This window comes from Strix aluco, chromosome 5 (genome assembly GCF_031877795.1).
Source record: "Strix aluco isolate bStrAlu1 chromosome 5, bStrAlu1.hap1, whole genome shotgun sequence".
In the NCBI taxonomy this organism is placed as follows: domain Eukaryota; kingdom Metazoa; phylum Chordata; class Aves; order Strigiformes; family Strigidae; genus Strix; species Strix aluco.
In genome coordinates, this window is record NC_133935.1 from 89,312,783 (window position 1) to 89,328,488 (window position 15,706).

Here is a 15,706-nt window from a genome sequence, read left to right on the forward strand (position 1 = left end):
TGGTATCATGCACACCCACACTGAGCCCATATGCTGAATACTACTGCAATCTTACCATCTCGTTTCTGAAAAAGAAGAAGTATTAAATGCTGAAAGGTGCAGGAAGCATGATGATGATTACTGGAAAATGTAAAACAGATTTGGTGTAAGAACAGAGAATATGAACTAGGGCTTCATCCTGGGGAGATATGACAGAGGTCTGTAATGGAAAATGTGAGGAGGGAATTATTCTTCATTAGTTCTTGAAGCACAAGTAGGGAGGCACATAATTTAATTGTTAAGCAGCTGGTTTGAAACAAGCCACAGAAAGTCCTTCTTCACAGCTAAGGAAGGGGAGTGTTGCAATGAAGCTGTAGAGACAAATTACAGAAATGGGTTCAAACCGATCCTGGAGACAGACTACGGGCAAGCTAGACATGTCACGCCAGCTCTCCATTCTCTCCCTTCAGGGTCAGGCCAGAAAACAGGGATGCTCTCTCCTTTATGAGAAAAAGACTTTTTCACTGGGGCCCGAGGAAGCCCTCTACAACCATTACCTTATCCATCCGGTCCCGCTCTGTTCCAAATTTGCCCCCATAGCCATAGGAGGCCTTGGGGCCGGTCTCCAGCTCCTTCTTCTTGATGACCTCATGTTCCTCTGACACCTTGCTCCTCAGCTGATGGATGCTGGTGAGACAGAGAGAGTCAGGGCGAGTCTCCGTGGGATGGTGCAGACCCGCGCAGACCGCTGAGTCTCCCAGGGCCCTGCCCCGGCCAGCCACTGCCGGGGCAGGGGACGAGGCCACGCCGGGGCTGGCGCAGGACCCAGAGCCGCCGGCTCAGCGGACGCATCCAGCCCCCATGCCGGGGTACACCCAGAGCTCAGCAGGGCCCCGCTCTCTCTGCGCGCTGCGGAGGGGTGTCCCGGGGAGCTGCTGGAGAGGGCCGGCTCTGGGGAGGGGGGAGCGGGAGGTCTCTGCCGCTCTCCGGAGGTACCGGACAGCTGCACCCCCCGCAGCATCACAGGCGGCCGCTCAATTCCGCCTCAGGTGCGACAGCCGGGATGCAGAGCCCGGGCGGGCAGACGGCGGCCGCGGGGGGTCCCGCCTCCCCTCCCCTCCCCTCCCCTCCCCTCCGCTGCTTCCCGGTGCCCAAGCGAGGACCCCAGAAGAGGGACCCCAGAGGAAGGGCCCCAGGGAGGACACCGAGGGCAGCCCGGGGCGGCGACCCGCCCCCCCCACCCCCGCGGCCGCTCCGCCCCCGCCGCCACAAGCCCTTATTTGGCCGGTTTCGGCCGGCGCTGCCGCTGCCCCGCCCGGCTCCGCCCGCAGCCCCCACACCCCCCCACTCACTCGATGTGCTCGGCCCGCCCGGAGCCCGCGATGGTTTTGGCCCCCCAGCGCTGCTCCTTCTCCGAGATGTCGTTCTGCAGAGCGAACCGCAGCCGTCAGCGGCCGGCGGGGCCCGCCCGCCCCCGGAACGGGGCTCCGGCCCCCCCGAACGGGGCTCCGGCCCCCAGCGCCGCCCCCCCGAGGAGCAGCTCCGGGGCCGGGCGGGCGGAGGGAGCGGGCGGCCCCGGGAGGGGAGGGGAGGGAGCCCCGGGGGTCCCGGGCGCCTCCTCCCTGCCAGGACGGCGGCGGGTCCGCGGCGCGGGCGGCTCCATCCTGTTCCTCGGGAGGAGCCCGCGCACAGGAGTGCTGGGGGCACAGCTGGGGAAAGCACCGGCACAACGCTGAGGCGAACGTTTCCCTCGCGGCCCGCTGTTCTGCCTCAGCTTTGTTACGGCAGCACCTGCCGTGTCTTCCTTTTGGGAGGTCTGAACACGTACTTGATAAACTGAAGCATCAATAAACTCTTTCCTAATACAAGGTAAAGCTAAAACATGTATATTCAACATAGAATTTAAAAAAAGTACAAAGTCTTAATCTGTTCAGGCTTATTTTAAATGCTTCCACAAATAGATGAAACTAAGTAAAAAACAAAAATATTTTCGACAGCATAGACTTTTTAAAAAATATTAATACTTTGCAATTTTGAGGAGGGGACTTGCTTTTCTGTCCCAAACTAGAATTTCTTACTGGAACTATCTAGGCAAGACTGAACCTCGAAAACATAGGACTCCTGTGTAACTGTGTAAACTGTCCATCAAGAAACTATCTTGGAAGGGAAACCAAAAATCTCAACAGAGCTCCGAGAGACCTGTGGCTGTGAAGCACAGCGGGTGCTCCTTGGCACCAGGAGCAGGACTTCTGCTGTGCTGTGTGCTCCTAAGAGGTTTAGAAAAAGGGTAAGAAAGAGGTGTCAGTGTCTTGAGATAGTAAAGGGCTGTTTGGGTTCACCAAATACAGGAGACAAAGCAGCGCAGAAAAATCTTGTGATGCCAAATCAGCGGGTGATAAAATTGTAAATGAAGGTTAGTGTTAATAAGTACAAAAGGAAAGCATATGGAAAAAAAATCCTAATTATATCCATACAAGTATGGTTCCAAAATATTTACTATTCAGGAAGGAGTATGAATTATGGAATTACATGCGATTATGCAGAAGAGTAGCAAATACACAGAATTGGCCAAAAAGCCAAAGTGTGAGTAACTCATTAGGAAAGGAATAGAGAATCAAATCAAAAATTAAAATCATGACATTGTATGAATGCATGGGGTTCCCACAGGCTGAGCTAGTGATTCTCTCACCATCTCACCTAGAGAACTGGATGAGATAGAAAAGAAGGGTGTTTAGAGGTATGGACCTGCATCTGCACAAGGTGACTGTAAATAGAGTAGGATTCTTCCATCTGGAAAAAGACAAATGAGGGCAATGCTGGAATCCTGTACAATTACAAACAGTGTGGGAAAGAGACAATGTAAGTCTTTGCTATTTCTTGTAACAGAAGTTGTGGGGAGGACTCAGAGAAGTCACCAGGAAGCAGGTTTAAAAAAACCTAAATATTCTATACTCCTTACGTGATATTACTTGTAGTCAGATGTGGGGTACACCGATGTAGGAAGTTCTGGAGATAAGCACAGATATGGGTCAGAAATGGCTTAGATGGGACCTGTGAAATGACCTGACCGTACCTGTGCAGGGTCAGTGGGACTTGGCTGATCCTGCACAGCCAGTGGTGCTGCGCCCCCAGCCCTGGCCCCGCTGACCAGCCCGTGTCCAGGGCCAGTGAAGCTTTCACACCACCACCACAACCAGTGGTACAATTACCACACCAGGCACTCACCACGAAATCAGGGTCAGTGTCCCAGTCGTCTCCCTGAGCCTCAACCTTCACTGACACGTCGTGTCCCACCACTGCTTTCCACATCTGCGCAAGGAGGACGCGGTGTCACCCAGAGCCCAGCGCGGGCGCTGCTGGCTCACCGGCGTGTCAGACCACAGCGGTCGTGGTGTAACTCGGGCGGGAGGGGACCCTTGCGGGCCACCTGCCCTGGTGATCTCTCTGTCCCCCGTACAGCACAGGGCACCCAGAATAGCTACTCTTGGGCCCCAGCACCTCTTTCAGCAAAACACACCGGGATTTTAAGTGTAAACCACAGTCTTCAGGCACTCTGACTCCACAGTTAAAATGCACACCTTATTTTAATGTAACTTAGTGCCAGCATCCAACTACCAGATTCTGCTTTTCCAACACACATTCATTTTCTGTGCTGTGGGAGACTGTTCCCTGCTTTACCCTCCCTTCTGTTAAGCACAGTCACGGCACACCACCGGAGGCCATGGCTTGTTCTGCCACCATGATACAAAAATTAATTACCTGAGGTTAGACTCCTCAAGTCTCTTGCCCGTCTTGCAAACTTTTAATCATTGCCTAGTGTGCTAAAGAAGGTTCAGAGAAAAGCTGTATGCTGGTCTGACAGTGCTGGTACAGTATGCTGTGTGGTGTTTGTGTCTGTCGTTTTGTAAAAACAGGAAATGGGGCTAAAATCAGTAAGTGTGCAGGGCTGAAAAGGCTGAAGCTGTGGTGGTACAGCTTGTACAGGCTGTCTAAAAAGGCCTGGAGGAAGTGATAGGCCCAGGAAGAGGAAGTTAAATAAAAGTAATGTGAAATCTAAAACTCCCGCATTTCATTTTCAAGGTGACTGTGAAAAAAGATGATGAAAAAGCCCCTTCCAAACAACACAGTTTCTACAAAATGAGAAACAGAAGAAAGATTACATGGCTTGCCTGCCCCTACACAACAGAGCAATCATTCTCAGCAGAGCTCTCACATCCCACCACCTATTACTGCCTGTGGTGTTGAGGAGCCCCAAATTGTTCTTACTGCCACCCAAAGCAGCTTTTCACGAGGGCAGACAAAAAGACTGAGCAGAATGTGCTGCAAAGCGGGGGCTGCTGAGCCCTGTTTCACATCACTGCAAACATCACATAAACCTGCGAACAAACCAACAGGAGGGAGGAGAACGGCTTTGTGATGGATCCTCATTTAACAGCACGCTTTTATTATATGCTTCTCAACAGCACTAACTCCTCAATCCCATAACCATACAGTAGCCAACAAACGAGCCCCAAGGGCACAGGACTGTTGCTTTCTGTGCAAGCAAAATGTTTCTGCTGAACAAGTAATGGTACAACACAAAAAGCTGTTAAGTGAATAACCTTCCAGTTCAGCACAGGGCACTGTTCAGTTCCCTTTCAAGCTGTCCTTACCAATTGTCCAGAGAATCAGCACTGTCAGACCAGGGAGCAAAGACAACAGAAATGAAGAAAGCACAGCAGGGATGAGTCTTTCTTTTGTTAAACAAAAGCCAGAGAGCTAAGGGAGAGGACATTGGGCCAAGGCAGATTTACAGGGAAGATCTGGCTTTAAGGCCTTCCCCAGGCTGCCTCAGGGGAAGGAAAAACCCCAACTTGTCATACTCCAGAACACAGCAGGTCTGTGACATACTCCACTGTGTTTGTATGCACTGACAGCAATCTTAATGACAAACTGAATACAGCTAATTGCAAATAGAAACAGGGGAAGCAGGAACGCTCATGTGGACAACACAGCACAGTTTAACAATACCTTTCATCTCCTTTTCCCCTCCCTCATTTATTAGCATCTCTCGCTCCAAATATTTTTAAAGTTTGTGGCTTATGTTTGTTAACGATAAAATAGCAGCAATAACGAGCTAGCATAAGGCTGTTCAATAGGGCAGCTGATTTGAGCAGCTAGCTCAAATGCAGGTGGTTCAGGATTTTGCTGTACATGGTTCTTAACCACCTACTCTCCAAAGCCACCCACCATGCATCTTGGGAACCACGACAAACCACAGGCTGTAATCACACCACAAGGCTCCAGACACCCTCTACAGTGAGGAATATCAGCCAGAGCAGCATCTGAACCCTTTAGTTTGTCCCATTTTTCCCCTTGAAAGTATCCACTAGAGCACAAATACAGGGCTACCACACTTAGCACAGTTGTGCTGTTGGATTTATAAATGTGGTTCTTTAGAGCCTCAAACACAAGAGCAACAACAATGACCGAACAGACCAAGCAAATGCCAAGCACTACCAACTCACACATGCCAGGTCAGAAAGGAGTTCTCTTTGCCCACTAAAACCCTAGATTTTTTTGTTGTTGTTTCTCAGTTTCCACTCTCAAACCCCACTCAGCTTTCTTACCTTAAAAGGCTCACCAGCTCCTGCTGGTAAACTCGCTTTTTGCTTGGGCACCTGTTGCTAGCGACAGCTTTTGGACTGCTGCGTGCTCTGAGTTCCTGTTTTAACTTCAGCTATCCTCACTTCCTGCGTCCCAGCCCCCAACTCTGCTCAAGTCATGAGCACCAAAACCTGCCCTGGTGCGCTGCAGCTCCCTTGCACGCTGCCTGTGCTCTGGGATGCTGACGAGGCAGGTACCCAGGATACAAATCACTGACTCCACAAGTAGCACTTGACGGGGCACAATTACATTTCTTAGTGTGCAAAACCAGGTTGTGATCTCCATTTTCATCTCTTCCAAAAAATCATTCTGCCGTAAAAGTGCAAAAAAGTTAAAAGGCTGAAGCCCCTGGGCTTGACAATTACAATGAGAGCCAAAGAAAGCAAGATACTGTTTACAGAACTTATGAGTTTTGACTCATTACTTTACAGCACAATTAAAAAAATATATAAACACACAGACATATACACACATATATGTGTATATATATATACACATAAATACATGAAAGCTCTTCCAGGACAAAAAAATAAAAGTAAATAGCTTGAACTATGAAGATGGAAAACACGTAAAGAATCCTAAGCACTTACAGATCAAACTCTTTGGTACATTACTTACTGGTGCAAAGTGCACAATTTTGGAATGAGTAGCATCAATCACACTAGTCTGACACTAGATAAACATCTCAAACCAAAATAACTTCCTTTCTGAATAGGCCAAGTGAAGCAAGAAAAGTTCCTAGAGTAGTCATTACTATCTGACACAATGGCAAGATATCCAGGGCTTAGAAGAGAATAGTGTAGAATAGTTCAGTTACAAGGGACCTACAGTGATCATCTAGTCCCACTGCCTGAGCACTTGAGGGCTGACCAAAAGTTAAAGCATGTTATTAAGGGCATTGTTCACATGCCTCAAGCACTGACAAGCTTGGGGCATCGACCACTCTCCAGGAATCCTGTTCAAGCGTGTGACCATCCTCTTGCTAAAGAAATGTTTCCTAATCTGACACTGTCCCACATGATATCCTTGTCTCTAAATTGGAGAAACATGGATTTTTTTGGATGGGCCACTTGGTGGATCAGGAATTGGCTGGATGGTCACACTCCAAGAGTTGAGGTCAACAGCTCCATGTCCAAGTGCAGAGTGGTGACGAGTGGCATCCTCAGGGGTTGGGACCAGCGCTGTGTAACATCTTAGTTGGGGACATGGACAGTGGGATGGAGGCACCCTCAGCATGCTCACCAACGACACCGAGCTGTGTGGTGCTACACTGAGGGAAGGATCCATCCAGAAGGACCTGGACAGGTTGGAGAGGTGGGACAGGCAAACCTCATGGAGTTCAACAAGGCCAAGGGCAAGGTCCTGCGCATGGGTCAGGGCAATCCCAAGCACAAAGCCAGGCTGGGCGAGGAGGGGATGGAGAGCAGCCACAAGGAGGAGGACTTGGGGGGTGGAAAACTGCCTGTGAGCCAGCAACGTGCGCTGGCAGCCCAGAAAGCCACCCGTGTGCTGGGCTGCACCCAGAGCAGTGTGGGCAGCAGGGCGAGGCGGGGATTCTCCCCCTCTGTCTCAGGAGACCCCCCTGCAGTGCTGGGTCCAGCTCTGGGGCCCTCTGTTCTGTTCTGGAGGGCATCACCTATGACCGTACCTCACTGTTGTTACTACTCAGCACTAGTCTTGTTACCAGGGGTCGGTGGATCTGACCTCGCTGAGAGTACTTGCATAGGTTCCTTCTCTTCTAACCCATCATGTGCTTTGTCTGCCATACCCAGAGCCTCATACCTATTCCATAAAGGCAGCTGAGATCGTAAGGAAGGGTTCGTCTTACAGCTCTGTGCAGTAACCTGCTTCCATTCCTCCCTATCCCTTCTAACACTGCCTTCCTCCTGGCACAAAACCAGATCCTGGACCTGCCTCAGCAGTGGCCACGCTGGATTGGCTTCTGTACCAGAGATGGCAGAGCACAGTTCCACTGGTCAGTCTCCTTCTCAGACTCTGTTGCAGATAGATCAAAAAACACGGCAGGACAGGTCCATCAAAAATGGAAACAAAAAGTTAAAAGTGTTTAAAACAAGAAACATGATCTAAAATGCTACATCTTTCACTAGGTCAAACCACAAAACTGTTAGGTCAGACTATGATTATCAGATCAAGAGTTTCTTCTGAGGTTTTATTTATTTATATATTTAATCTAAGCTGTAACTGTTCCATAAGGAGGCATAAAATATTTAAATGTCTCTAAACCAGCAGAAGCTTGTCTTAGTTCAGGAAAACTTGCACCATGGGCTTTAAGGAAACATACTTTGCTTGTAATTCTTGCTCCTATTAAATACAGTGGAAACATTATCTATGGTCTTAAAAGACCCCATTACTAGCTTTTGTCCTGATGGTGGTGGTGGACTGTAGTAGTGAATGTGCACAAAGTTATCAGTCTTTGGCTACAGAAAGCTGGAAGAGGACAGTATGTTTTAACTAGTCCCATCTATGTTAGTAGCATGCTTCCAGCTTGCTGTTGCTAACTCCTGGGTTTGCACAACTCTAACAAGGTGCAGTGTTCAGTCAAGTGTGCTTAAACGCCAAGAAAAGTAAACCCAAGCAGATCTTGTTTTATTGGAATTGCTTTCACTATTAAAAGTGCTATTTCCTTCTTTTGTCATTGCAGTAAAAGCTGAAAAAGGCTGAGAGAGGTGAGATAGGGAAAAAAGGTCACCCAGGCATTCAAATAATATGAGCAAACAGAGCTTCTGCAACCAGCGTACAGGAAGTGTACTCAAAAGTGACCTACAGCCCCACGGTGGTCCTGTGAAAGGTATGACAGCAGCACTGTACCCTCAAGAGTCCTCTGACATTTACATGACAACATTACACCAATTCCATCTGAAAAATAATCTTTATTATATATACAGGAGCACATGCCCCAGGAAGCTATAGGCAAAGTATTTGGTCACTGTATTTTATATAGTTGGGGAAATCCACGCAGATAACCAGGGGTAGTGCACAAATGGATATATAGTGCCAATGTTCTGGACCTGCCAGAGATCCAGTTATTTTAGCTAACATGATGAAATCAATCCATCCTGAAACAGGCTTTGTTCACTGGATAGACAGTCTTAGTTTACCAGCAATATCAAAAGAACTACCTCTTTCCCATGGGAAAAATGCAAGAGGCAGATACAACCCTTCTGGCAAGTACTCTGCACATAACAACCTGTCTCTGACAGGGAACTCGACTGGAACTATCTTCTTTGCATTCTGCATTCTCCTTTTGGAAGAAGGCAGTCGCAATTCCAGGGCATACTCAGGAGTTCTTTAGAAAACACAGCTTTCCATATATCCTATAAGATCAAGTCCATTTGCATCAGTTTGTTTTGGATTCAAACAATTCCAATGACCAGCACTAGCTTTCTACAGCAGGCTTTTCCTAAAGCAGAGATGCCAGAAGGTTTCAGAACTCTAGTCCCTTCCTCAGTATAAGAGGAGACAGTTTATTTCTGGAGCTTCTGCCTTTGATTTGGATCCACATACCACATTATGGAACCCTTCAACAGAGCCTGTACAGGTTTAATCTTGTGACAAGGGTTCAGTGGATGAGAATGCAGGAGCATGGCTGCTCTCATTTCAAGAGGTCTGCAAGTACCTTCTGTCATGAGAGGTGCACAAATGCTATAAACAGCAAGGTTATTAACTTAAGAGCTAAAAAGTTTCTTGTTTCCTACTCCTTTGCAATAACTAAATTACTGACTATTTTATATGCTTCTCTGGGCAGACATATGACTGTCTTTAAATGGAATGCTCAGCAGGTCCAGATATACTAATTTTGGCCTTTCAATAGGAGATGCAACTGAGCAGGAAACACAATTTTGAAATTCAATTCATGTTCCTTAAAGTGTCCACAACTTCCTTCAGATACGCATTTCAAACAGCACTGAGCCACAGAGCAAATCTAAAAGATGGAAGAAAGTGAAAAAAACTCTTTTCTATCTAGCTACAGGGTTTCCCCAACCCAATTCACCAATTCAGTTTAAGAGGGGGAAGATCCTGCAGCTCCTAGAACTGTTGAAGTACTGCAGCAACTCAAGAATATTTTTATTATTCCTACTACATCACAATACTATGTAAAATGAGTGGTGCTACCTCCAGGTACAGGAACAGATGCTGTCCTTGAAGCTTGTAGTGTGAGGACCCTGGCTCAGAAAATGTGCCACCCATTTGAAAACACTGAAGTAAAGGCAGACGTCCTGGAAACAGATCCCAAGCATCGGCACTGGCTGCTGCATACTTGGACTGCAAGCAACTTACGTGCTGGGTGGAGCTGCTCCTTAAGGGCTGATTTGGAAAAAGAAGGCAGCTGGGTGAAGGGCTACCGTGTCGATAGGGAATGCAGGCCCTCGTAACACAGAGGGCTGTGGCTCAAGAAAAGGCTGTTTCTCCTGTTCATAGGTGGCCTGTAAAGCACAGGAAGAACAGGACATGGAGAGCAAGCAGATACACAGCCACTAGCAGAGGCAACTGGGTCCGGGAACGGAAGAAAGAGCGTAACAGGCGTCGTAGTCCAAGGATATTCCGAGTCTGGAAGAGTAAAAGAGAGACCAGTCAGTACCAGGAATGGATACGTCCCCAGCTGTCTTCTCCCAGAGCTCTCCAGACCACAAAGATAAGTTTGTTTAAGCTAATGAGCATGAACCTTCCCAAACCCATTCCACTGTTGGACTTGACCTCTAGAGCCAATCCTCAGTGGAATATTCCCCTTCCTCTCTGCCAGTTTCATGAACCAGCTCTCTCCAATTCTGCTTGAGAAAGGGCAACAGAATGCAGAACATCTCCCTCTAACATCTGTCCCTGTGAATTTCTAGCCCCTCTGAGTGAAATATAAACAAATGGATCAATGGTACTTTTTTGCTACAGCCTCAAGCTGATTCACTCTTTGGCCTAAAAGAAAATTATTATTTATTTGTTGCATTCTTTCACCCTTACAGCTGAAAGGACTTCTGAAGCTGTTGAACCAGCTGCTGTAGAGTGACCTTACTCTACAGGGGCTCTTCCAGGAGTCCTCAGACAACGTAACATCTACTAGCAAAGTTCCAGTAGAAAGAAAAAACTGTCTATTCTGGTAACAAACCCCAAGCATAAGCAGAGAGTAGCATCCAGTTATGGCTCCTGCCATAATTCTGCTGATACTGCTCTTGAGAGCACCACCTCCAAGTCTAGAAGAGACCAGAGGGCAAACTCTTCAGCAGGGCTTCATCCTTAGCAAAACAGGACAGGTGACTGCCAGGCTGACATTCAGTACAGTGAAAAAGCAGACTCTATTTCAGCTCCCAGCCTGACTGACACAGGCTTGAAAGACCATGAGCGAGGGAAAACTGAGATGGTTGCTAAACGAAAGGGCAGTCTCTCCAGACAGCGCAGGTGCGAGGGCTGGTAACATGTATACCTCTCACATATGAAATTGCACACTGTTTGCACAGACTTTGCGTATTTTCTCACCACTGAAGCCTTGAATATTCCACAAAGAACCTGGGGCCACATTTTAGGCACAGACAATGCTGGCCTACATTTTAGTGATCTCTGAAATTTAGTCTCCTTATGCAGACTGTAACAGAGCCACGATCAGAACAATACGTGACTTTTAGCATGGAAAACAGAGCAAGGCAAGAGCAGAAACCTACACAAACCCAAACAGATTTAAATGTGCCTACAGAAGGATTTAGCTGCTATAGGTTCACAGTTTTCAGTTCACATTTTCTTGCATCAGCCACGGCTCACATCATTGACAGCTGTGAATGAAAATTCTTACTTTGCTGAAATCATTATCCATGGAGTCAATCAGCAAGGAATGCTCATGACCTGGAGTCATATCAATGCTGGCACTTAAGGAAGGTGTCCACTCGCTTGACTGCAACCTGCCACAAAAAACCATGAAATTAAATTCAGTTTCTTATGAAGCCCCAAACCAACACTGTAGACAAGCTTAGGAAAGGAGGTATTTCTTCAAGAAGTATTCAACTATTCCAAGCAAGCCATGGCCTCACTTGACAAGAACTGGTTTTATTTGTGCAACTGTAGTGCCTCCTGAGCTCAAGCTGAGCAGGACCAGGTGATCCAACTAGCAGTAGTCCTCCTTCCTGCACCAGGAGGCTGGTGAAACCATAACAGAGTAGGCGTATTGTGCTCTCTATATAAAGTCACACCTGCTCAGCCACTTCCTGTGCCATAGTTGGAGAGAAAAGTAAAACTTCCATACTGCATGATGTGTGGAGTACAATTCAGCTGTTGGCAGTGGAGTCCTTTCTTGCCTAATTTATATCCTGCCACTTCAAAACTCATGATTTTTTTTTCCTTTTGTCTTTTGGGAATTTCAAACTCTTAACTGAGGTCTTTGTGTTCTACATGTGGGCTTTCAAGGGAAATGTCATAGTATGTGACTTGAAAGAAGCCAGGGCAGATAATTTAACTGTGTATTTTAAATTCTATGAAATTATTTTGGAAGCCAGCTCTAGTCCCAATAGTGCTGGTTCTTGCTAACTATTTTCTAGTGACAGATATTCAAGATTGATAAGATACTATTAAAGAATGAAATGTGTAAGCAGCACTGCCAAATCTTTGAGTTATCATTAGCTAGTGAAGTGAAATCAGTTGTAGGAGACTTTCATAGACTTTAATGCTAGAAGGGGCTACAGTTGTCTGAACTGTGTAGCAATTACCAGGGAACTTCATCCAGAATTCTTCCATAGAGACCATAATTTTTCAGCTGAATCAGCCTGTGCGTCAGAAGAAAGCCATTGTTTTCATGTAAAAGACTCCAATAATGAGGTTTATTTTAACTACCAGGAAATGCACAGCTCAAATGCCTACCATCAAGTTATGTTATAAAACCCAATTTTATCATCAATGAGGAGAAACATAGAATCATAAAGTGGTTTGTGTTGGAATGGACCTTAAAGCCCATCCAGTTCCCACCCCCCTGCCCCGGGCAGGGACACCTTCCACTAGCCCAGGTTGCCCAAAGCCCCGTCCAACCTGGCCTTGAACCCTTCCAGGGAGGGGGCAGCCACAGCTTCTCTGGGCAACCTGTGCCAGGGCCTCACCCCCCTCACAGGGAACAATTTCTCCCTTAGATCTCATCTAAATCTCCCCTCTGTCAGTTTAAACCCGTCCCCCCTCATCCTATCCTTCCCCCCTGATGACGAGTCCCTCCCCCCTTTCCTGTAGCCCCTTTCAGTCCTGGGAGGCCGCTCTAAGGTCTCCCCGGAGCCTTCTCTTCGCCAGCTGAACCCCCCAACTCTCTCACCCTGTCCTCACAGGGGGGTGCTCCAGCCCCCCGAGCATCTTCGTGGCCTCCTCTGGCCCCGCTCGAGCAGGTCCGTGTCCTTCTGCTGTTGGTGCCCCCAGAGCTGGACCCAGCACTGCAGGGGGGTCTCCCGAGAGCGGAGCAGAGGGGGAGAATCCCCCCCTTGCCCTGCTGCCCACACTGCTCTGGGTGCAGCCCAGCACATGAGTGGCTTTCTGGGCTGCCAGCACACGTTGTTGGCTCACAGGCAGTTTTCCACCCCCAACCCCGCCAAGTCCTTCTCCTTGGGGCTGCTCTCCATCCCCTCCTCGCCCAGCCTAGATTTGTGCTTGGGATTGCCCCGACCCATGGACAGGACCTTGCACTTTTCTCCTCAATGTCTGGTCAGTTGCCTCACTTCATCTTGTCTACAATTGAAGGATAGCCTGAACATCAGGAAACACTTTTTTACTCTAAGGGTGACTGAGCACTGGCACAGGTTGCCCAGGGAGGTTGCAAAGCCTTCATCCTTGGAGATATTCAAAAGCCATCTGGATGTGGTCCTGGGCAACTGGCTCTAGGTAGCCCTGCTCGAGCAGAGACACTGGACCAGACAATCTCCAGAGGTACCCTCCAACCTCAACCATTCTGTGATAGACATGGTATAGCCATTTCTATGCCCCCAGTGACATTCAACAGAAGGATGTAATGAAGTGCAGATGAACACAGAGCTAGGATCACCATATTTTTATGGTGATACTGCCTGTTTGCCCAAGCTCCCTCACCTCCTGATCTGATCCTGTGCTGCAGAGAGTGCCTCCTCTACAGCAAGACGACGGTCCCGTTCTTCCTCCAGCTGCTCCTCTAAATACCTCAGATCTTGCTTTGTGCTGCTGTGTAAGTGTTCTGTTTCAGACAACCTGTCAGAAAATAACCACGAATATGCCAAAAAAGGGGTAATTCATGGACTATTCTGTTTCTGTCATATTCACTGATGCAGTATGTCAACAGACTCCAATTCCCTTCCACTCCACACAGAAGACTTAGTTATGTTTTACTAATATATCTAAATTATTTGGAAAGCAAAAGAGAATATAAGTCTCTTGAAGTTTCTGTGTCACATCAGGAAGGAGTTCCTTGGCTCTGTCATCTGTGGGCCCACCTTCTGAAAATTATTTTGAAAGGGTATGAGGAATCATGTGCTAGATCTTAGTTCCAGAAGGTTTCAAGTAATCACGTGCTAGGTCTCAATTCCAGACGCTCTCAGGCTAACATCCTTAAGACCAGGACCACTGATATACTTAAGCAGTTACTGAGGACCCATCCCATTAAATCAAAGATGCTAGTTTGACTGCTGATGGTCAACTGGAACTGCTGCTGCATGTTGTTTCTTATTTTTTTGAAGTTCTATCTGAAGAGATAACTAACGACAGCTGTCAAGTGCATATAACAGTTCTTCCACTTGACAAGGTCCTAGTGGAACTGAGTTTTTCCAACACTCTGACAGAGTAGCAGAAATAGGCTCATCACTAGCCCAAAGACCTCCATCAGGACTAACATCCCCACCCTTGTTTTCTCAGGCTTTCTTTACCTCAGCTGCAACTCCTGCAGTTCTGGTGTGTAACTGCCTCTCTGAGGCTCATTCTTTTCTTGGGGTGCTCCTGGAGCAGCATCTGTTGCAAACAACTCCTGAAAGAAAGCATGAATGTACAGCAGAAAGCACTGAATGAAGAGGGCAGAAAGTAGCTATGATGCTGCAGTTAGTGAAGCTGTCTGCAATAAACTTTTCCCTCCTTTGCACCAAGACCACCACCCTTACCATGCCCTTGTCTGCAGACTGCAGCTCCTGGAGCTGCCTCTCAAGCACCAAGCAGCGGTTCAGAACCTCATTGTAGTGCTGATGGCTCTCACAGATGTTCCGACTGCTACTGCGCAGCTGGAGGGAGAGGGCATTTTTCTCCTCAAAGACCTGAGATAGCTGAGAAGAGAACACAACTGCTAAGTAGAGAACTCGTATTTTTGTGGAAGCAAAATTGTTCTCCGTGTAACTGAGGGTAAGAATCCTATTGAGAACACACTAACTGCCACACTGCACGTTGGTAAGGTCCAAACACCAGTGATAATCTCCAACAGTAGCTTGTAGCTAAGATTTCCAGGAGTCCCAAACATCAACATGATGTACAGAATAACACACTTCCAAAACAAGACTTTTAAGAGTGACCTAAACTTCTCAGAAATATCACCAATAAATGATGATTTTATATGCTTGCTTTCTCCTTGAATGCAACTTTCTGTCTGAAGATTGCTAAATTTTAAGTCTTCCATTTCAATGTTGGAATCAGACTGCTTGTGTTTCTGCACTAAAATACATAAACATTTCAAGATCGTAGGCAGCACTGAAGATCGCAGGCATGCCTTCTGAAAGAGGGACTTGCTTCAGGAGTCTAGAAAGAACTCCTGACAATAGAAATGGAACCTGAAAATAACTTTCTCCACATAATCTTGCTCTCTGGTCCCTTTGTCTGGTCTCCCTCTCTCATCCCTCCCCCCATCCTCCCTCTCTCGCCTTCATCCTTCTCCCATTGTCCCCTCCCAATCTGTCCTCCCTCTCCCCTTCTCTCCTCTTTCCTCCTCCTCTGTCCTCTTCCCTCCTCCTTTCTCCCTCTGGTCACTTTAGAGAAAGGGCTCTAAAATTCAGTGGAGAAAAGTTGTGATTCAGACACTGCTGTCACTGATCCTCCTGAATGTGATCTATATATGGCCTGGAATATCCCTCCAGTCCATTCAGGCCAGCTGTCCCAGCTGTGACCT

The 15,706-nt window shown here is 47.6% G+C and overlaps 2 protein-coding genes across 10 annotated transcripts in view; both read right to left on the reverse strand.

The window, feature by feature from the left end:
• Positions 1–5: 5 nt before the first annotated feature.
• LOC141924884 (hematopoietic lineage cell-specific protein-like) lies at positions 6–5,692 on the reverse strand. Its single transcript, XM_074828202.1, has 5 exons — positions 5,589–5,692; positions 3,205–3,288; positions 1,332–1,405; positions 537–666; positions 6–65 (listed from the first exon to the last, which is right to left on the reverse strand). Exons 2-5 carry the CDS (start codon positions 3,286–3,288, stop codon positions 6–8), a joined length of 348 nt encoding a protein of 115 aa, XP_074684303.1. The 5' UTR covers positions 5,589–5,692.
• Positions 5,693–8,496: 2,804 nt separating this feature from the next.
• The window catches only part of GOLGB1 (golgin B1), a 49,940-nt gene continuing 42,730 nt past the window's right edge, over positions 8,497–15,706 (reverse strand). For 6 of the 9 annotated variants that reach the window (XM_074828204.1, XM_074828208.1, XM_074828207.1 and 3 more), the window contains 5 exons: positions 14,715–14,873; positions 14,487–14,584; positions 13,681–13,815; positions 11,423–11,528; positions 8,497–10,194 (listed from right to left, as the gene is read on the reverse strand). In XM_074828204.1, the coding sequence (XP_074684305.1) occupies positions 10,060–10,194; positions 11,423–11,528; positions 13,681–13,815; positions 14,487–14,584; positions 14,715–14,873 (633 nt within the window). In that variant the 3' untranslated portion in view covers positions 8,497–10,059. Of the gene's footprint in view, positions 10,195–11,422; positions 11,529–13,680; positions 13,816–14,486; positions 14,585–14,714; positions 14,874–15,706 lie in introns of those variants that run through there. The other 3 variants (XM_074828205.1, XR_012623687.1, XR_012623688.1) reach the window with 3 other exon arrangements.

What these genes read in the sequence shown, in the direction of transcription:
- LOC141924884 (XM_074828202.1), bottom strand. Translation starts at nt 3,288, where the DNA reads ATGTGGAAAGCAGTGGTGGGACACGACGTGTCAGTGAAGGTTGAGGCT. An exon ending in GGGCGGGCCGAGCACATCGA is followed by an intron (nt 667 to 1,331) that starts GTGAGTGGGGGG and finishes CTGTCTCACCAG; the next exon opens with CATCCATCAGCTGAGGAGCA. An exon ending in AGCGGGACCGGATGGATAAG is followed by an intron (nt 66 to 536) that starts GTAATGGTTGTA and finishes CTTCTTTTTCAG; the next exon opens with AAACGAGATGGTAAGATTGC.